This window comes from Sorghum bicolor, chromosome 9 (assembly GCF_000003195.3).
Source record: "Sorghum bicolor cultivar BTx623 chromosome 9, Sorghum_bicolor_NCBIv3, whole genome shotgun sequence".
NCBI lineage: Eukaryota > Viridiplantae > Streptophyta > Magnoliopsida > Poales > Poaceae > Sorghum > Sorghum bicolor.
Genome location: NC_012878.2, coordinates 58,159,011 through 58,180,661, shown reverse-complemented (window position 1 = coordinate 58,180,661; position 21,651 = coordinate 58,159,011). Strand labels below are relative to the sequence as shown.

General features: G+C 47.2%; 2 protein-coding genes and 2 pseudogenes across 2 annotated transcripts; 2 read left to right on the top strand and 2 right to left on the bottom strand.

Moving 5' to 3' along the window:
* On the top strand, positions 1,233–2,977 carry LOC8083809. The gene has a single exon (XM_002441533.2). It carries the CDS (start codon positions 1,653–1,655, stop codon positions 2,598–2,600), a length of 948 nt encoding a protein of 315 aa, XP_002441578.1. The 5' UTR covers positions 1,233–1,652; the 3' UTR covers positions 2,601–2,977.
* LOC8064738 (PLASMODESMATA CALLOSE-BINDING PROTEIN 2) lies at positions 10,893–12,902 on the top strand. Its single transcript, XM_002441532.2, has 4 exons — positions 10,893–11,234; positions 11,683–12,069; positions 12,188–12,218; positions 12,331–12,902. Exons 1-4 carry the CDS (start codon positions 11,171–11,173, stop codon positions 12,590–12,592), a joined length of 744 nt encoding a protein of 247 aa, XP_002441577.1. The 5' UTR covers positions 10,893–11,170; the 3' UTR covers positions 12,593–12,902.
* On the bottom strand, positions 15,271–16,574 carry LOC8064737 (annotated as a pseudogene).
* LOC8064736 lies at positions 18,780–20,702 on the bottom strand (annotated as a pseudogene).

Genomic DNA, 21,651 nt, shown 5'->3' with positions numbered 1-21,651 from the left:
ATTCTTTGATTTACCGAATAAATTATTGTTACAGTTCCATGTTTTAAATAGCGAGCTAAGACCAAGGTGTTTAGCGTTTTATAAACCGTAATTTGCGTATTTTAGCGGCAACATAGCGGTAAAATTGTGCATGAACGCAATAGCGGCACAATTTTTCAAGCTATTTCGTGCTATAGCGACAAAAATAGCGAACTATTTTTTCCATGTTATAGTTATAAAAGGGAGCCGAAATGCAGTTTTGAGAATCTTGCTTGCAAAACCACACGCTATCCCTAGTTACTCCTCGATTCAAGACAGAGTTTTGGGCCTTATTTACTTCAATCCAAAAAAACCCAAAATTTTTCAAGGTTCACGGTCACATCGAATCTTTAGACGCATGTATGAAATATTAAATATAGACGAAATAAAAAAATAATTGCTTAGTTTGGTTGAAATTTACGAGACGAATCTTTTAAGCCTAGTTAGTCTATGGTTGGACAATAATTACTATAAACAAATGAAAGTACTATAATGTCACGAAATTTTTCCCTTCAAAAACGAAAGTTTAGCTGACGAGCTACTGTGGTTGCCTTTTGCGTTTCTGCGAGCTCCGCTTCTTACCTGATGTTACAATGAAAAGAGATGATCACTGAATTATTACATATGCCTATTGGTATCTTCTAGACAACAAAATTGCATAAACCATAATTAAAATAAAATATTGTAATTTATTCAAATATGTTTGCTTACTATATTAAGACAAGTTTGTCGGATTTTTTTGTTTTACTAAACACTTATGTTTCATTATATTTTATATTTTAATGAACATGTACTTAACTAGCAATGACAATTCAGGGATCATGTCTTTTTATTGTAAATCGCAGTTTAGATAGAGACACTTACATGTGCCTCCTTATCAACGGACATGTTTACCTACCACAAATATAGAGCACTTTCAAAACAGTAAGTAGATAGATTTCAAGATTCATGAGTCATTACATGCGCCCTACTGTTGAGAGACATGCACGATCGTCTATCACAGTAAGAATAACAAGCATGGTTAAACCGTTAAATAATATATTAAATTTAGAAAAAAAAGACGCCTAATCCCTCCGTAAAAATCTAAACAAATAAGCTGTACTCAATTTTTGTACATTCAAACTCTTTGACTGCCCTCCTCCCCTCGGACCCCTATATATATAATTCATGGCCCCGCCGCTGTTTGTGCGTCTGCCTATGCAAAAAGACTAAAGTGCTTAATAGTATCAATGTATCATGAATTCAAATTGTAAACAATAGTGAATGGCTACGTATGGTCGAATAGTAGAACCATAAAAATTGCAGTGGCCGATCATGTTTGTGATTGTTTCATAAGATAAGCATGGGCACTGCTAGATTTGCGTTCGCCTGCTGGTTTCAGCATCTTCTAGAAAAATCTGTCAAACTTAACACTGGACGGCCAACGCAACAAACACAGACCTAATCAATCATCAGCCCAGCCCAATTCATTCATCACTCCACTCGGACGCCAAAACATTTATTTGCCGTTAAATAACCCACGCCGCTCGCATTATTGTGGCAGCCACCACCCAGTTCCAAGCCTTTGTCTTTCTCCTCCCGTGCCCGGCCCTCGGCTCCAGTGCTCTGCTCTACCACCACACCAGACACCACCAATGGAGGCTCCGCTCCTCCTCCCCGTCTCCACCGCCCCCGCTGCCTCATCCTGCGTCGATATCATCACCGCCGACGCCGCGCCGTCGGGCCCTCCGGCGCCCTCCTCCTCCTCCTCCTCCTCCCCTTCCACCAAGAGCATCGTGCTCCGCGTGGCGGTTGTGATCACCGTGGCGTGCGCGTCCCTGTTCGCGCAGCACGAGGCCGGCAAGGGCTTCGCCGTCGCCGTCGCGAACGACGCGCCGCGTGGCAGCGCCACGGCGCGGCGGTTCGACCTGCTGTTCGTGTCCAACGGCCGCGCCGAGCGCGCCCTCCTGCACGCCAGCCGCGGCGTGGAGCGCGCGCTATTCCCGGACCCGTCGTTCCCGCGCAGGCCGGTCCGCCGCGTCACCGTCCGGATGGCCGGCCACAACCTCACCGCGGGCGCCACGGTGCACGCCGCGGCGCCCGGGGAGTACGTCGTCACCCTGAGCCCCAGCCTCGTCGCGTCGACCTCGGCCGGCACCGCCGCCGACGCCGTGGCCGCCGCGCTGCGCCGCGCCGTGGCGCGCATGTGGCTCTGGGACGGCCGCGGCGCCGCACCCGCGCGCGTCACCGAGTCCATGGTCGAGTACCTCGCGTCCGTCGCGGCGGCCGGCGACGGCACCGGGGACGAGGCGGCGGCAACACCTCTGTCTGCCGTGGACGACCACGGGTGCAGCATGTCGGCGCGGCTCCTGAGGCACCTGGAGGCGCGGCGCGAGGGCTTCGTGGCGCGGCTGAACCGCGCGATGAAGGACCGGTGGAGCGACGCCGCCGTGGACGCGGCACTCGGCGCGCCGGTCCGGCTCGCCTGCCACCACGCGGCTGCGACGACGACGACGCCATTGACCGGGCAGGACGACGACCCCACCGCCGCGCTGGCCGGCTCCACGTCGGACGCCGCCGGTGGGTCCAGCGTGGCAATATGAGGCGGGGAAGCACGAGGGCAGTTCTGGTATTGTACATGCCCATGTGCGCCACGGGTCTAAGTATGTTGCTGTGTATATTAAAGTTAAACCACGCCATTAGCGCCGGCTAATCTCGGCGGGTGGGCCATGGCCGCGGCCCTAATGGTGGCTGGAGGTGAGTGGGTGGTCGCTGTCATGCATGATCGATATGGTACCCTCGTATCGTAGTTTCATTTCATTATGCGCCATTGTAGATGCTTGAGCTCCACAGTTGCTTGTAAATGGAGGTAGTAGTTGTAGTACTATAAAAATGATGTGGTTACATGCATGTCATACCAAACATGATGTGAGTAGATTTTTGCTGGTGACGTGGATGAACATGGTGGTTGATAATGATACGAAGAAGGTTCTAGGTCTCCTCATCTGTGGCTCAGAAAAACGCAGCGGCCCCAGGTGCCGGTGACGCGTGCTATCGATCGCTGTCAGTGATGCGCTCGCACACATGAATATGATCCATCCATGGCTAGTGGCCATGGGTGAAGAAGGACATGATATTTTTCCAGCTCGATCGTAGGATTAATTGCAGTTGAGCAGCGATTGATCCCAGAAACAGAAGGTCGATCCGTGTGAGGCTACGTTGCAGTCGCCTCAGCTGTGACTGGGTTTGTGATCCACAGAAACACCGACCAAACAAAGCCATTCAAATTGGCCCAAAAAAAAAAAGACAAACTTTGAGTTTCATGTCGATGCTAAAAGTTTAAACTGATGTCAAAAGGTGGAAAATTGAAGTTCAGCGACATGAATTTGCAAAAAGTTGGGTTGCCTTGGTAGTATGGAGAGAGCATATGCTGGGAGGTCGAAGTCTGCACTTGGCTGGTTCCTACTCAGTCATGCGTGCCTTCAGTTCCCAAGTTTCTTTAGAGCAACTTGCAGCATTTGTTGCGCCGGCTGCACACTGCACTTTAACGATTAGTTGTGGGCACGAAATGGATCCGAGTCAGCCGCCATGTGGAATTCTGGATCAGAAAGGAACAGCTACAATAATACTACATACATTATTGCTGAATCCAAGCAACCACTGTTTACGACAAAGATAAGCCACATTGTATTATTGATCAGGGCAAGAGAAAGATTGTTGGGAGCTTTATTGGGATATATAGGTGACACCGTGGCAGTTAGTATGGTCCCAAAAGTGCAGGTTCCTACTCACCTCGCTGGAAAAATTCAGAGCTCTGAACGTGACTGCCGATCCATCCTGCTCCGCTTCTTCAGAAATGAGTGCTGAACTTATCGCAGTTTCGACGTCAAATATGCCCCTTTTTTCTTCCCAAGAACACCGATGTGCGTCGTAATCTGAAGAACGTGCTGCTTTGTCTTCTCTCTGTGTGTTTGACTTGGACAGCATTGGTTTGCTGTCGATCTGTAACTCTGTATGAACCACCATATGAGCTGTTCGTGGTTCCTTCATTCTACTGTTCCTACATCTTCGTCAGTTTCTTAGAGCATCTTCAAAGGCTTTGGTAAATTGACTGACATTTGTTGTTATTTGCAAACTCGTATAACAAAATGCAAAGGATAAAAATAGGTCATCTCCAAAGAAATTGGCATTTGGACTTGGCAAAGGATAAAAATAGGAGGTCTCCAGGCGTGCGCACTTTCCTCGCGCGTGACTCTGCTCGCGCGATCTGGTTTGCAAAACCGTCCACAGCTTGGCATTTTTGCCAAATTTGCTCCATCATTTGCCAAGTTGCCCAAATTGAAAATTCCAAATGCAAAACCGTTGGATACCTCTTTTGGAGTTTTTTGACAAATTACTCAAATGCAAAACCTTTGGAGATGCTCTTATACGGCAACGGCAACCAACATCGTGCTTCTCTATTCCTACATTCCTCTTCAGTTTCTTATTATACAGAGCAACTTGCGTTTCTTGTATTGTTGTATACAGAGCAAATGGAGTAGGGACATGTGGTCAATGGCCACATACATGTCATGCGTGTAAGGAATACGGATGAGAATAAACAACAGCAATAATGCAAGCACGCTGGAGGACACCATCGAAGCAAAATACATACATTAAAACAAGAGTCCATTTCCATATTGGAAAAAAATCAAGGGCAATACTTGTTGGGTACCATAATAAGGGATACCCAAATCAGAGCAATAAAGAACGCAAAAAAACATACTAACCACAACCCTCAGGGCCTCGGACGCAAGTTCCGACTCGCCCGACCTCTCAGGGCCTCGGACGCAAGTTCCGACTCGCCCGACCTCTCAGGGCCTCGGACGCAAGTTCCGACTCGCCCGACCCCCCAGGGCCTCGGACGCAAGTTCCGACTCGCCCGACCCCGTCCAGGCTCGGGCACCGGACCCCACTCCGCCTGGGCAGCGAGACTTCCACCGCACGGCGCCCGTACCTACGACATGACAGACGCGATGGCTTCCATACCGCAGCAGGGCAAGGCGACAAGTATTCCAACCACCCTGGGCACTGCAGCATCACCTTTTTCACTATGTGCCCTTACCTCTTTCACTGCAGCGTACTGCCGCACAGTAGAAAGGGAATGGGAGAGGTAAATCAGCACCACTATTTGGGGTCTTTTCCCACTATTGACGAAATGTGAAGCAGTGCTGGCGATCCGACCCCCGCGACCCCTACAGGGCTCGGTAACCCTCCACAGGAACAGCCATGCCGTCAACCATCCCTCAAGGACGAGATGGACCAGCCTCAACAGGGTCGGAACTGTGGTTTCACCATTCAATAAAAGACATCTACTCATGTAAATACCCGGCCTTCCCTTGAGGCTATAAAAGGGGAGCCGGAGTTCACAACTAAGGATAAGTTCAGAAGGTTCACACACGCAACACTCTTTCACAGAGCAGCAGCCCGCACTCTGTCCACTCCAAGCCGAGACCTGGGACTTAGCCCTCTCTCGCAACCAGCTTGTACCCCCTACTGCAAGCACCTTTGGGTGCAAGGTTATACAGAATCCACAGCCACACTGGACGTAGGGCGTTCTTGGCCCGAACCAGTATAAACCCTCTGTGTCTCACTTGCATCACCATCCAAGCTTAGTCAGTCACGCAGACTTATACTTGTTAGTGCCTAGACCACGAGTCTAAACGCCGACAATACTAATCAGGTACACATGCAAATCATATCAGATGCAAAAAATATATGGTAGTCTAAATATATCAAGTCCAAAGAAACAAAATTTTTAAAAAATATTTGTCATATCAATCTGATCTTGCACCCATCCATCAAATCTAGAAAAATATTATTTATATCCTATTTTACAAAAAATAAAATTTAAATAATTATATCATTACCATGTGATCGAAATAAATGAACGGCTCACAGTTACCAGTGAGTACTGTAGCAAAGCCTAAAAATCAAACTAAAGAAGAGGTGTACAAGATTACAACAAAGAAAGATGTTGTAAACCAATAGGGATGGGATGGTTTTGAATTTCGATCGCAACATGGGGAGGGATGTTGAGGTGAAGAAAAAGTGCACCACTTGCGCCGAGTAGTCCACCATCCTGTCAGATTCAGGCGGCCCTCATTCAGGCCAAGTTTCGACGCTATCTGTTGTAGATCGTAGAATTTTGCAGACCTGGACGCGAAGTCTCTGAAAACTGCTTGTAAGAGGCTGTGAGCCTTGGGAAAAACTGCCGTGCACTTTTTCTTCCCCGGTCATCAGTGTTGCCCACGCTGGTACGCGAAGTTCTTGGCTATGGATGCTTCAGCAAACAGTGATGCGTCTGCAGCACATGTAGGTGTAGTAGTAGACTAGTAGTAGGGGTCCCAAGTGTGTCAAGCATGCTGTCAATCAGATTCAGATCAGCAGCTCAACAAGGGGATTGATCATCACCCTCCAATTGCTGTCTGCCAACTCTGCAGCTTTGTCCTGAGTGAAACCCATCATGATCTGCTGCTAACACCAACCGAACGAACCGTCGCATGTGTGGTTGCAAGATGGTTGGCCATGAATGTTCAAGGCAACGGTATAAGCCAAATCATTAACCACTGATGTAATAAAAAAAATCTTACTGAAATAGGGTAATAAGCACTACTGTACTATCCTATTAGCAACCAACAAACACCTGAACCAAAGCTCAACATCCCTTCCTCGCTGTAAGCACATGGCTTGTCAGCATGCATTCCTACAAGCACCCACCACATTGCATGTCCTAACTGCATTCTCGGTGCCACGTAGATTAGGACATGCAGTTAGGATGCCATAAAATCTAATGAATTGAGAAGCTAAAAGCTTCAGAAAGAAAAAGGGATTCCAGGGCGAAGTGCACAATCTTCCAAACACTACAGCAGCTGCAATATTACACTAGTGTCTTTAAATTAACATAAGAAATACTACTGTAGTTTTTAAAACTACCAGATTTGACACCAAGTAGACATATTGTAACCCGATTACTGATAAAAATGTAGTATTTTTCTAAACTAAGAAACTTATCTACTACGCTTTTCTGTACTGGTTTGCCATTCCTGTTCGTTTCTGACCTGCCTTCTCCTGTAGTGCAAACAGGATTAAGACGTTGGCATTATTGACACGGATGGAGCCGAGGAAGGATGAATTATTGGCTCGTGCAGTTGCTCACTGGGACTGAAGCCGACAGAAGCAGGATTGAAGGTTATGAACTAACCGGAGGTAGGGCCGATACGAACAATGGCCACTCGCTCCTCCTCCTCCTTCGCAAGTTCAGGGTCAAAAAGCGCTATCCTTTTTCTTCCCGAAGCCGGGATGGATGGCCATTGGTTATTAGTTCCAGTTCCAACCTCCAACAGCTACTGTTGTGAAGTGGATAGCGAGCTGTTTACTCTGCAGGGCCCGTGCCAAACTCCTGTACGTCGCGGTCGCCGGTGCCGGCACGAGCTTGCTTTCAGCTCTAGCTTACCTCGACAGACGTTTGATAGAGTCGAGGCTGGATGACTAGCTGAACTCGAGCTGTGGGCTGTGGCTGTCGAGTGAGTGAGTGAGTGAGTGAGTGAGTGAGTGAGTGACAGTCAGTTCTGGAGAGCAAAAATTTCATTTGCCATGCTTGATACTCTGGTTTTGCTTTGCATTTTCAGAATACCAGGAGCAAGGGGCGACATCGCCATCAGATGGTTTTGCTTTTTTTTGCATTGCGTGTGAACTGTGAACTGTGGACGTAGTAGCTGTCCTGATCATGGAATGGACCTGGGGAGTATGGGCATGGTGTCAATCGGTTGAGCAACTGCCTGTCCTTGTATGTATACCGGAGCCGTTGGGCCCTTGGGCTCTCGTCTGCCGACGGCCGTCATCTCCATCAGGCGCTGCAACCACGGCTCTCAGCCTCACTTGGTTGAGAACTGAATTTATTACTAATTTCTTTTGTTCCAAATCATAAAACGTTTTTGCTTTTTTAATTATATATTGTTTTTATTATATATCTAGACATGTGTATATCTAAGTACACGATAAAAACTTCATATGTAAAAGAATCAAAACGTTTTATAATTTGGAAAGGAGGAAGAGGATAATATATTCTATTTTTTTCTTGTGGGTTTGGCGAGCTTATCGATGATGAGTTACCTTGGCCTGCTTTGGGAAATTGGGCTCATGGAACGTCTAAATAATGGAGGAGTAATGGTGTTGGCTTCAGCGCACTGGATTGGTGAAACCGAGTTCATGCAGCTCTTTCTTTAGGAGGATCGTGGCTGATAAAGCAATCGTAGAACGAAAGTTTTTTTGGCCGAATTGGCAGCCCATGGGAAGGCCGTGAGCCCGTGACCCATAATCAAAGCCCACTACCAATGCTATGATTCCTTTCAAGGCCGATGAATCAAATCGTATAATGATGATGCTTTTTAGCTCAAATTGGTAAGTAGCCTCATCAAAGCTTAGACGAACTTTCCCATGGGCTATATGACGTGGCCCGCCTTGTATATGGACATGAAAATTGTGAAGAAAATCTTTAGAGCTCATGAAAAATCTCTAAAGCTTCTAAAAACTATATTTAGTTGTAGAAAATGGGAATGGTATCCAAAGAAATCTAGAATTTCCCCAAAACATCATGATTTTAGTAGCTTATCTCAAACTTTCCATAACAAAAATAAGAAATGCATCTAGTATTCTAAAAACATGTTGCATTCATGATAATTGCATCTCATGTTTGTGCTGTAAATTTTCTCAAAACTTATTTATTTGAACATTGATTATAATGTTTTGATAATTTAATATATTTTTTTTAAAAAAAAATTCTCAATTTTCTAGAGATAATTGATTCTTGGAAACTTCTAGAGATACTTTCATGAGCTATAGATACTTTATTTAAATTTGTAGTGTGCCAATTTATCTTTAGATTTTTCTCAAACTTTTAGAAGCTCAGAAACATTTTTCATGGTTTTAAAATCTTGTCAGATATTTTTTTCGGTCTTTTTAACTAAAGTGGATGACAACCACTTCTGACTTATGGTTTTGAGGGTTGAGATCGAGGACAAAAGATGTCTTGTTTTAAAGTTTGAGTAGAAAAATCATAGCACACGGATAGTTAAGAAAGATAAAATAGACTTTTTTCACCGAGTAATTATCGTGTCAATCCTGTTCTCTTTTCTCTCATCTGGCCCAGTTCGATCAGCTTGAGTCGGTAAAGCAGCACACACTTTTTGATCAAGACGCGGGCCACAAGCATCCATTGTTCAGTGTGGCCTACCTTGCATTGTCTAGTTGTCTTCCTGCCGTTAGTGTTCGAATTAGCAGCAATCCCGAGAACAGCAGGTATGTAGGAGAGGAATTTTCTGCGGCGGCATCGGCTTTTGTTCGCCTGCCTCTAGACGTGGACCGGAATTTTCTTAAAAAATTTTCGAAACAAGTTGCTATAGGTTGTTTAGTTGTGAATGACTACTGTAACATTTTTGTTTGTATTTGACCATTATTGTTCAATTATAGACTAATTGAGTTTAAAAGATTCGCCTCACAAATTACAGATGAACTATGCAATTAGTTATTTTTTTTATCTGTATTTAATGTTCCATGTAGGTGTCGCAATATTTGATGTAACAGAGAGTTTTGAAAACTTTGCAAATTTTTTCAGGACTAAACAAGACCCTAGTGTTGGACTTGACCCCTGAGCTACGAATATGACTGCCACGGCCAAAGCAAGCCCACTAACAACGCCATGATTACTGATTATTACACTTGCTTGCTTGTTGCTTCCATGACAGAGTCATTCATTTCAGACGGCAAAACTACTCCTTTTTTCTATGTAAATAAAAAAAAGAAGGTTTCAAAACTACTCTTTTCCATGTCTGAACACACATCCACCTTCCTGTTTTAGTTTAGGGGAAAAAAGTGAAATCGTTGCACCTGAAAGTCCCGGCCTGAAGCATTCTAGTAAGCAGTAGATCGCCACAGCGGCCAGCAGGTAGATTCCCGGCCTTTACGCCTGCAGCCTAGTGCAACACCGCATCTGCTCATCGTAGGTTTTTGGCATCTGGTGCTCACCGCACGGATGTTCCGGCTTCAGAGTGGCGACCACGTTCTCTAGTCGAGTACTGGGCGGCGCCGTCTAGGTCTTAGCCCACGACCTACGTGTGGAGGGGGCGACAAAAGGCAAATCTGCGAGCTTTTTCTATGGCCGATCCGTCGTAGCTGCTCCGCTCGAGGACCGCGAAAAGAGATGCAAAGTGTGGAATGGTCGAGTGGGGAGACTCGATCGCATGGAAAATGGAGCATCAGTGCTTCACCAATTCACCATTTACATACTCTACTACGTACATCTTTAGGATTTTTTTTTTCACAAAACTTAAAAGATATGCATCACGATCGAAAATGGCTAGCTGCCTCTGCTTGCTCCACGGTAGAAAGGAGACGACGAAGCCATATGACCATGAAGGCAGGCAAGCAGCATCAGATATAGAAAGCTCATCTCCTACTCTTTCTTTACCGGCTTATCTCAAACTCCATCCAGGTCAGCCCGGTGCATCGACAGACGACAAGTAAAAGGGGTCAAGATCAGTCTCACTGCTGCCGCCGGCCGTGCACGCCATCGGCATCGTCAGGAAACGGGGAGCTCGACGTCTGTGTGTGAACAAAACCAGCACTGGTACTGGTAGACTGGCACTGGTACTGTACGAGGAAAGAGGGCATCACATTCCATTCCATGCCTATACGAATCAGCTGGAACCAAAAAAGAAAAAGGGAAAAGAAATGTTCGCTCTAATCCGGGTGCACCAAACGGGAATCCATTCCTCATCATGGCGCGGCTAATAAGCCATCATGAAGATGAAGGCAGTGGCAGTGCAGTGCCCCCACCCCCACACATCGCATCACAGAATTTCTTTCTTTCGCCTCCCAAGTCCCAACTCACCCAACCTTTTCGCTTTTTTTTTTTTTTACTTTTCCACTCCTATCGCTTAATCTATTTGCTCACTGCATGCTGTCCTGACCCCGGCCAGACCTGTGATTCTGTTTGTTCGTGTACTGAAGAAAGCATGCGCCTGGTCTGCAGTCTGCACACCAGCAGCTTCTGCAGACTCAGTGAGTAGAAGGCGAGTGATAGCAGCAGCTGGCCAGCTCGCTTTACACACACTCTGAGCTCAGGAAGCTTGGCATGGCTCTGAGGCCAGTCCATGGCTTGGCGTCTCTTCTTGTCCTCCTCTCCTGCCACTGTCATGGTGAGTTCCTTGCTCTGCTGCCTCATGCTGTCTTGGCTGCTCAGGCTGTTAGCTGTCATATACAGTAGCTGCGTTACTACTACTAGCTTCGTTTGAACACCAAAGATGTATGGTTTTTGGTTGGAGATCTCATTGTCTTAATTTTGCTCGCTTGTTTAGTTGCTATATTCAGTCGTTGAAGCTGACGAGCAGAGTGTCATGTCAGTGCGTCGCAGCAACAGACAAACACACACTTTATCCTACCAGGATTATTAACTCTCTTTTTTAGATAATGACCAGGATTATTAACTAGGAGTACCAAACAAACATCTGCTTTCTATTGTTTGTTTTGCTTATTAATCAGCATCCAAATAGTGGAGGAGATCAAATTAAGCACAAGGCGAGAGCTTTCGTCCATCTCTAGGTGCTGCTGAACTGAAAGATGATGGTTTGGTTCACCTGGCTGCAGGTGGAAGAAGCGAGCAGGGTGCAGAGGTGCCGAGGCTGGAGCACGACGTGACGTCGCCCCTGGCCACGGTCCCGGTGGTGAACCCGACGGCGACGCCCGTGGCGATGCCCACCGCGACGCCGACGCCGTCTCTGGCCACCGGCGGCGGCGGTAGCTGGTGCGTGGCGAGCCCCAGCGCGAGCGCGACGGCGCTCCAGGTGGCGCTGGACTACGCGTGCGGGCAGGGCGGCGCGGACTGCTCGCCCATCCAGCAGGGCGGGAGCTGCTTCAGCCCGGACACCGTCCGCGACCACGCGTCCTACGCCTTCAACAGCTACTACCAGAAGAACCCCGTGCAGACCAGCTGCGACTTCGCCGGCACCGCCGTCCTCACCACCACCAACCCAAGTAAACTCTCCACCCCCCCTGTACACGTCGAGACCATCAAATCATCAAACTCTTGTTCTGCAATCTGTATAGATCCATGTTCACCCATTCGCTTGTTTCTTTGCAACTGCATGCGCAGGTACTTCTACGTGTCAGTATCCAGCAACGAGGTAAATTCTACCAGCTCAAGCCAAAAAAGAAACTTTTACTCTAAAGATAAAGAATCACAAAAAACATAGCTACTACATGTGCTGATTTCTGCCGTTTCTGGTGAACTGACAGCACCGGTGGATCGGTCCTAAACACGTCGACTCCGCTGACACCAACGTACGGATCTCCGCCCGGGTACGGGAGCTCTCCACCGGCCGGATACGGCAACTCCCCTCCGCTGTACGGGAACATGTCGCCGCCGAACTATGGCGACAACATCAGCGCCGCCGTGAGGGCACTGCAGCCCGGCCGGAGGACGACGACGGCCGCCGTGTCGCTGGCGACGACGTGCCTCCTGACCGCAGCACTGTCACTGACGACGGTGAGCGGCTGAACCTGCACTCGCAACAATAGTTCCAGGTCGCCGCGGTTGTCTCCGCCGCAGGTTCAGTTGCAGAATGGCAGCTCATCAGGTGCCGATCGTGATGTCTTCAAGAGCCGAGACAAGCATGTACCGATGCAGCAGAGACTACACAGGATATACGTACATGTACACTGTCAGATCTGACTGAAGAGCAGGAGAGACCAGTGACGCTGTGCTGCCTCTGCCCTCTGGCAGTCACTGGCAATAGCGTTGCGGTGTTGCCTGCCCTTGTACAGATAGACTCATATACAATTATACATAGCGACGGTTATGATCTCTCCTTTGGTATCCCCTCCAACACCAACTCGATCCCTCAAGATAGGGCATGTGATTTGATTTGAGAGCTCCTACGTAAGTGCTCTTGTGCTTAGAGCTACTTTGGAAGAGCCTCGGCTTCACAAAAGCAACTCAAGTGCACCTGCTTTACCATAGAGTAGCTACACAATACTTCGCGGGAAAAAAAAGAGTAGCTACACAATAATCTAGCTAGGGTCTAAGAAAACTGTTTCGAAAAGCTCTAGCATGAAATCTAAATTCATATGTAAGTATAAAAGATTATGGAGGATCTCAAATAAAAAAATGATAATAATTTCTTTTTTTTGGAAAAAAAATGATAATAATTTCATGCCATCGTCCTCCACACCTACTCGAACCACCCCATGCGGCCATGGCTTGGCCAGGCATGAGGTCGAGGAGGGCATCACGGCGAGGGCCCTCGCCGGACGTGACCAAAAATGGGCTGGGGCACACGTATAGGGCCATAAATTTCCATGCAGCCCAAGGCCTAGTGGCTCAGCACGGGGCACGAGAATTTGGCCCAGCCCAAGCACAACCCGACCCGTAAGCCACCAGGCTCGGGCTCACACGACACACCATAGCAGGTCGTGCTTGGGCCGCCAGGCGAGCCCGCGGGCAGGCACGACCCGACATGGGAAAAACAGGGAGGCCCGGTAGCGGCCCACAACGTCCACAACTCTCCCCCCCCCTCGTCGGCGGCCCCGTATAAAACCCCCCGCCGCGGCACCTCAAACCCTAATTTCTATTCCACCCATCCGCAGCCGCTCTCAGCTCTCGCCTTCTCCTCGGAGCACTGCATGCGCTCGGTCGCTTGATGCCTCGACGGTGTCTTCGTCCTCGACTCCGGTGACCCTAGTGGCCGCAGTCGTCTCTCTCTCCTCGCCTCGCGATGTCGTCTGCACTCGATGCCGGCACGCCGCCATATTTGTCTTCGACTTCGATGACCGCACAACATCGTCTTTGTCCACGTGTGACGCCTTCCTCTTTGCCTTTACCGAGGCTCTACCTTCTTCCTCTTTGTCTGTTGAAGAATGACTATGAATCTGTGACTGTTATATTTCTGATGTTGTGATGAGTGTTTTGAGGCATTTTGAACTACCTGAGCTATGGCCCAGCACGACACGTTGTTCTAGCCGTGCTTCTCAGGCCGAGCACGGCACGAAATCGGCCCGTGGGCCTGTGCTTGGGCCGAAGGGCAAGCACACAGGCCGCTGAGGCACGGCGCGGGAGGCACGGCGTACTTTGCCGACCCGAGGGGCTGCGGACCGTGCCTAGCCTGTGCCCATGCCAAGTCGGGCCGGGCCGGGGCCGCCCCGATGGCCATCTATAGTTAGGCCCGAGTTTTGGGTTAGGGGGGCAACGTGGCGATGCTGAGTTACAACATGTCATAACTAATTATTTATTATTTTCACTAATATAATAATTAATATCACATATATACAAGTCATAACTACACCTATAATTCATGTTCACCGGGCCGCTAACAGGCCGACCGTTGGAACGGGCCGTGCCCGTGCCGTGCCACGTGCATAGGGATGAAAACGGTACGGATATTTTCCGACCGTATTCGAGACCGAATTCGTTTAGAGTGGTTTAGATCTGTTCGGATATCCGAGTTCGAATATTCAACATCTGATACCGTATCCGTATCCGAATACTTAAATCGTATATTTGTGATGTCGACATCCAATCATATCTTATCCGACATGGTTGATATTATCCGTATTCGAATCCGATTCCGACCAGAAATATGAAAACAAATATGATATCAGTGATATCCGTTCGTATCCGATCCGTTTTCATCCCTACACGTGCATAGGTGGCGGCCCAGGCACGGCCTGGTCCCTCACGGGCCATCGGGCCGCGGGCCACATGACCATGTATAGCTAAAAGTATTGTTTATTTATTTATTATAAGAGAAATATTATTTATTTGGTTAAAAAATATGACTAAAAATATTGTTTATTTATTTATTGTAGAAGTAAAATATTATTGAATGACTAACAAAAGAAACACGGCTGACAACCATCACTCAACGTCTGTGTCAGCGTTCTCGCCCTCAAAACGATGACGTTCTCGCCCTCAAAACGATGATGTACCACATAACTTGTAAATAGATACTGTACATACGCAAAAATAACGTGGTAATTATTCAGTCACCTATTTGCAAATTCGACCCTGTTTTTCTTTTATATGTTTTGCCACAGGATAATTATTGTCGTATTTTTTTTACAATGTTTTCTTTTACGATGAAATTGATTTTTTGGTGAATCAAGCTAGTAAACGAAATATCAAAATTTTACTATTGCAGGAGACGGCACACAGATTAAGATTAACATATACTCCTCTGTAACTGCTAGCAGTACTAAGATTTTGTAAGAGCACCTAGGATAAGACGCAACTTACAAAAGGGAGACAAGAAATTGTTCGGACGATACATAGGAGTGGAAGCCACCCTAAAACTATTACTATTCAGAAAACCGTGGTGATGGTGTCCTCGCCAGATCCCGACTTGTGACACAGTGATTTGTGCTTGACCATCCGAAGATCCGCTGTGCCAGGCAAGACATTGACACCACGGACAACCTCCACACCGGTCAGGACAGTAACATTCTGGCAATCATCCATGGCAGTGCCGGTGCGAAAGAACCTCGCGATGCAGAACATTCCAGAGCCAAGGCTGACAAGTTGAGGATCCTGTACCTGCTGCCATCCCTTGGGTGGCTCAAGTTCCTTCCACGAGTTGAGGAGATGTGGCTGGGAACGGGAATCCATGGAGGAGAGGTCGGCAGCAGCCAGGTTCTGGTCCTCGGCAGTGAAGCCAAACCAGAGCTTGAGCTCAGGTGCGTAGTGAACTTGACCTTGGAAGGGCAAGGTCCACTTGCCCACTTCACTCCAGCAATAGGTGCTGTTCACGGTGGTCAAGCAGTAGGTGCCATCACCATCCACGGATATGCAGACCTGAGAGCCGACAACAGCATAGGAGCTGATTTCTAGATAGCTGTGATCGGAGCCACCAACGTGTGGCGGCAGCGGTGGGAGCAGATCGCAGTGCCATGTCTTGGACAGGTACCCAAGATACCAGGGCTTGCGGTACACCAAGGCCTCGAACTGAAAGTGAAAGCTGCCACCGCCACCGCCACCGCCGTCGCTGACACCCCCGGGCTCTGGCTTGGCAACCCTCCTGTCCATGATGAAAAGGTTGCCGCCGCCGCCACCGTCAAGGTCATCGAAATCAGGCCCGACCAAAGAAAGGGATGTAGAGGGCGATGGGTTCCAGCTTGGGCCTGTGGAGGCAAGGCATCATCACCATGCGGGGCGTGTCCGCCTCCAGGAGGAACCCGCGCCCTAGCTGGTCCAAGCAGAACGCCCTTCGATCCGCCGCTGGGAAGAAGTGAATCCGTTGGTCCTTGAGATCGGAATCTGATGTCCGCATGCTGAGGCTGGGGCTGGGAAGCCGAATCTTGTTCAAAGCCAGCGCCTTTCCTTTGGGTGCTGCTGTTGTTTTCTTGGGTGCGGGTGTTGTTGTGTTGAACAACTTGTGTCGCCTCAGATCAATGGAGCACAGCGATTTGGCTCCCTGGATGCGGTTGTCCACGATCAGATTCAGAGACCGACGCCAAAGGCCCGTCGCCGGTGGATTCAATCGTCGTCTTCAAAGGCACGAATGGAGAATGGAGGCGACGGGGCGGAGCTTCTGAAACCAGATCGGAGCAGAATGGCAGCGGGGCGACGGCGGGAGTGGGCGTCGCGAGATAGGTCCGGAGTCTTGGACGGTCATGCGTGGGGAAATTTTACAGGAACTTTCTGGGCTGTCCGTGGGCTATTTTCTCCGAGCAGGCCATGGGCCGCTTCTCAGCAGCCAGCCTATGACTAGACCGGCTAAAATTAAGCGCTGTGCTGGATTGGCAAATGGGCCAATCTCGTCAATTAGTGCTGGCGAGATGTTTTCGTTTCCCGATCCAAGGACGTTCACGACTCAAATTACAAACTACTCCTCCCGTGAAGATGTAAATCTCGCAAATCAAAGATTTTTAATTTCGATAAGAAAAAATATATTTATGATACGTAATAAGTATCACACATATATATCCGTACGTTGCAACGGGAGAAGAAACTTGTTCTTTTAAATTCATTATTATGGGCCTGTTTGGTTACCCTTGCTAAATTTTAGCCAGCTAAATTTTAATCACTTTAGTAGCTCAACTTCCAAACACACTGATTAAAAAGGAACTAAAATAGTTTAGTCCCAGTAGTCATCCAAAAGTAGCTAAAATAATTTTAACTGACTAAAATTTAGCAAGGAAACCAAATAGAACCTATGTTAAACACTTTAATTGTGAAAATGACTGACCAAGATTCATCGTGAACCCATGACACAAAAATTTATAGGCTAGTATTAACTAAAATTAGAGCATTATTATAACCATAAGCTCTCTGTCTCTCTCTTCCTTGATCTTCCTTTTTTTAGCTAGCTCTCTTATTCCTGCTACTCCCTTTTGAGTCACTGTCGTGACCATGTGATGCCAAGCAAATGGCCACCGCTAGCATGGGTCTAGAAGAAGATATACATAGATTAGATATTTTTAGCTTTTATAAGAGAAATTGGAAAGTACAAAAAGAAGAAAATAGGAAATAAAAAGAGGCGCGTATTCATGTACTCTAGGACTAATTTAAACAAACTTTTAGAAGAAGATATAGATAGATTATATACTTTTTACATTTTATAAGAAAAATCAGAAAGTGCCGGAAAAGGAATAAGTAAATTGAAAATAAAAGAAAAGGTGTATCCATGTACCCTAGGAGTCGCACTCGGATTTTTTTTGGCCATGTTTGTATGTCCTATTTTTTGTTTGGTCGTCCTATGCATATCTTAAGGCTCCGTTTGGCATGGCTCCACTTCACCAGTGAAGTTGTTTTTGGGGCTTTAGCTCCATGAACAACTCTATCGCTGGAGCTGGAGCCGTTTTAATAAATCGTTGGTAAAACAACTTCTTCCTTAAAATATCCTCTCATAGAACGTCACACCAAATGAGGTAAAGCCAGGAGAAACCACTATTTTTGGCTCCTTCGCACCCCAAAGCTCTATGAGACCACGTTTTTAGGAGCTTTATTGGTGGAGCCATTCCATTTTACCCTATTTGACAGAAAATGGCTCCAAACAGTTCCAGAAAACCGCTGGAGAAGCCGAGGCTTACTTTTTTTGTTTGATCAACTCTATGAGAGTCATGTTTCAGTTTGGTCGACGTAATATTTCTGTCTCCACACTCATGCACCAATATTCTAATCAAGATTCCTATTTAGGTACTTAAGATCCAAAGCATATATTTAGATTTAGATTAGAATTAGGATTAGTATTCAGGTCATTTAACAAGCTCATATGTCATATAAAATAAGACAATCGTAGACCATAATTTCCATATTCACAAAATTAGTTAAGAGAGGCTATACAAAAAAATGGAAAGAAATTTTGCCGACTTGGAAGTCTTATCCACTTTAAAACAGGATCCGAGAGCTCTGCTGAGACCAGAACTCTTATCTATGCAAGTTATCACAAGAAAATTCTATTATATGTTATTATGAGTACGGATCACATACACGAACAAATATGTTTTTAAATCGAATCCATATCGCACCAGAAAAAAGTTATTCTAACTCCTATGAGCACGTGTTTTATATACAAGTCCGGACGTCTCTATTGTCCAATAGTTGGAGAGAGAGAGAGGTACCAAAAAATAGATAGACGAAAAAAGCCTGAAATTTTACATCTTTATTAATAGGTATAGATTAGATTATTTATGTAATATATTTTTTAGAATAAATTTAATTAGAGATCTAATCTTCTACCATACTAATTCACCATCGTTTTCTTGCTAAATCCACCCAAAAAATGACTCCCACTGAGAGGTCCTTTATTCATCCACCTAGAAAAGTATACCTAGAAAAATTAAACGACAGTGTAAAAATGAACTTATTCAGAACACTCCCTCAATGGTACCACCGCTGCCATTAGACATGTGACGTCTTGAATTGTGCTTGATCATATGGAGCTCCACTTTCCCCTTGCTGCCATTGCCTCCGCTAAAGGTGTCATTGGCTGTCCCATAGGCATCATGGATATATGGCACCACATCGACACCAGTCAAGACAGTGAAATATTCCTCATCAACTGGTTCATCATATTCCGAATCATATTCCAAATCACAGGACATGGGATGCAGATAACGGAAGAAGAACCTTGTGATGCAGAACCGGCCAGAGCCCAGGTTGACAAGCTGAGGCTGCTTCAGCTCCCTCCAGTCTCCAGGTGCCTCGAGCTCCTTCCAGGTGCCTGCTATTAGCTGTGGCTGAGAATCCATGGTGGACAGGTCAGCAGCACCCAGTTGCCAGTCCTGGGTGCAGAAGCCAAACCACAGCTTCAGCTCCGGCACATATTCTACCTTGCCTGTGAAGGGTAGCACCCAGTCGCTGACATGGCTCTAAGTGTGTGTCACCGTGTCCAAGGAGTAGGTGCCAGCACCATCCACTGATACAAATATGACATGGGAGCCGCCTCGTTCAACCACTGCATAAGAGGTGATCTTGGGCCTCCTGTACTGCTCGTAGTGCTTAGGGTCACAGACGAATGGCGGCGGTGGGAGGAGCTGCCTCTGCCAGGACTTGGACTCGCTATGGTAGATAAATGCCTCAAACTGATTGCTCAGCTGCTGTCTGGTGTCGTCGTCTCCCTGCAGCTCCTCCTGATAGGGAGAACCCTCCAGGATGTAGAAGCTGCCATTGCCGTCGTCGGCGGCATCAGCACTGGATGGGAGCGGAACAAAGCAGGGCAAGGGCTTATGCTTGGCCACGTAGAAGTAGGGAATGATCTCCACTTGGCGCGTGTTCACGTCGAAGAGGACAGTGCGGTAAGATGGGTCCACGCACAGCAGCTTTCGACCTGCAAGCGGAAAACACTTCATATACCAGTACGAGTCTACGATTGAGCATCGGAAGTTCAAGGTTGGTTGAGGAAGCTGAATGTCCCGGATCTTTCTTGTGATCGATGAAGCTGCTGCCTGCCTGTAGTTCTTGAGATCGTCTTGCGGCGGCCGTTCTGATTCAGAACTGTTTCCTTTTTTTTTTTTTTTTTGAGATCGTGCCTAGCACGTTTTTCATTAAGTAGAAATCAGGGACAAAATACAAGTGCACTGCTTGGATGGTAACCACAGTTACCAAAACCAAGTGGCCAGTGGAAAGCAGTACAGCAGCAAGTAAGAAGCTAGGAAAACAGAAAAAGCAACAAAGCAGCGACAGAGCAGCGGCACTTAATCCCTGAACATCAAAAGCGACTGAAGACGATTGAACCCGGCTAAGCACCAAAGGTTAGCTTCTTCGAGGACCAAACCTTCCAAGATTGCCGGGGACTTGGAAACTGCATCGAAGGTTCTGGCATTTCTCTCTTTCCAAATGAGCCAACCAACAAGAAAGAAAAGCGAATCGAAACCTTTGCGAACTCCCTCCGGGATATGTTTCCTGGAGCTGATCCGCCAATCAAGCACCGCCCCTTCCAGGACCTTCACTCGATGTTGAAGATGGAAAATCCTGAGGCAACGTGTCCACAGTTCTCGCGCGAACGGGCACTGAAGCAGTAGATGGTCCAGCAACTGTTTCCTTTGGGTGGCGGCAGTACAGGTGTTCTTGTGTTGAACAGCTTGCGGCGCCGCAGGTCGATGCAATTCAACGATCTGGCTCCCTGGATCCTGTTGTCCACGACCAAATTCAGAAACCGGCGCGAGACGCCCATCGCCGGTCGATTCAAACCGACGCACCACAGCGCTGGAGCCTGGAGAATTGAGGCGACGGGGCGGAGCTTCTCTGCCAATGAAAAGGCCGGCTAAATTAAGCGGCACAATGGGCTGCGCTGGATTTGCAAATGGGTCAATCTCGTCAGTTGGTGATGCTGAGATGTTTTCCCGCCCGGCCGCCGACGCGCCCAATCGCGGTCACCGTCGACTGCCGCCGCGGCGTCTGCAGCCGCGCCCGCGCGCGACCCCGCCCTGCCTCGATGCGCCGCCGTGCGACCCGCCTCGCCCCGATGCCCAGGCTTCGCGGCCGCCGCGCCACCTCGGCCGTCGTCGTCGATGCGCCGCCACGCCGACTCGATCTGCGCTCAGTGCTCGTGCCGAGAAGTTAGGATTACAAGGGTGAGCGAGAGGATGGTGATGGGCCGTCTTGTGATGGGCTTTGGCCTTTACCCCGTGGAAAAAGTCCACTTTAAGTGCTAACTTTCACGAAAATCTAATTTTCATTTCTAAACTCTAAAACCAGACAAAATATATCTCTCAACTTTTAAAACCATGCACATTACATCCTTGGCCTGGTTTTGAAAGCGGTTTTGTCTTTTTCTTTTTATTTATTTTGGCTAATCTTTTTGAAAAATCACAGTAAATCACATAAAAATCATAAAATAGAAAACTCAATTTTGTTGAACTTCAGATGAGTAGATCTACACATTAAATATATAATATAATATATTTTAGTATAAATTTTTTTGATGCAGCTTTAGATCTATGCTTTCCTGTAATTAATTAGACTAATTATAGCTACAGTTTCTATAGTCCAATTGTGACGAAATTTATATGGTGGGCTAATCATTCTATGATTGAGTTGTAGTAAAAATTTCATATTCATTGGATCATGTATTACTTAGTTATAGATTTATTTAGGTTTATGCTTGTTAAATCTTAATAAAT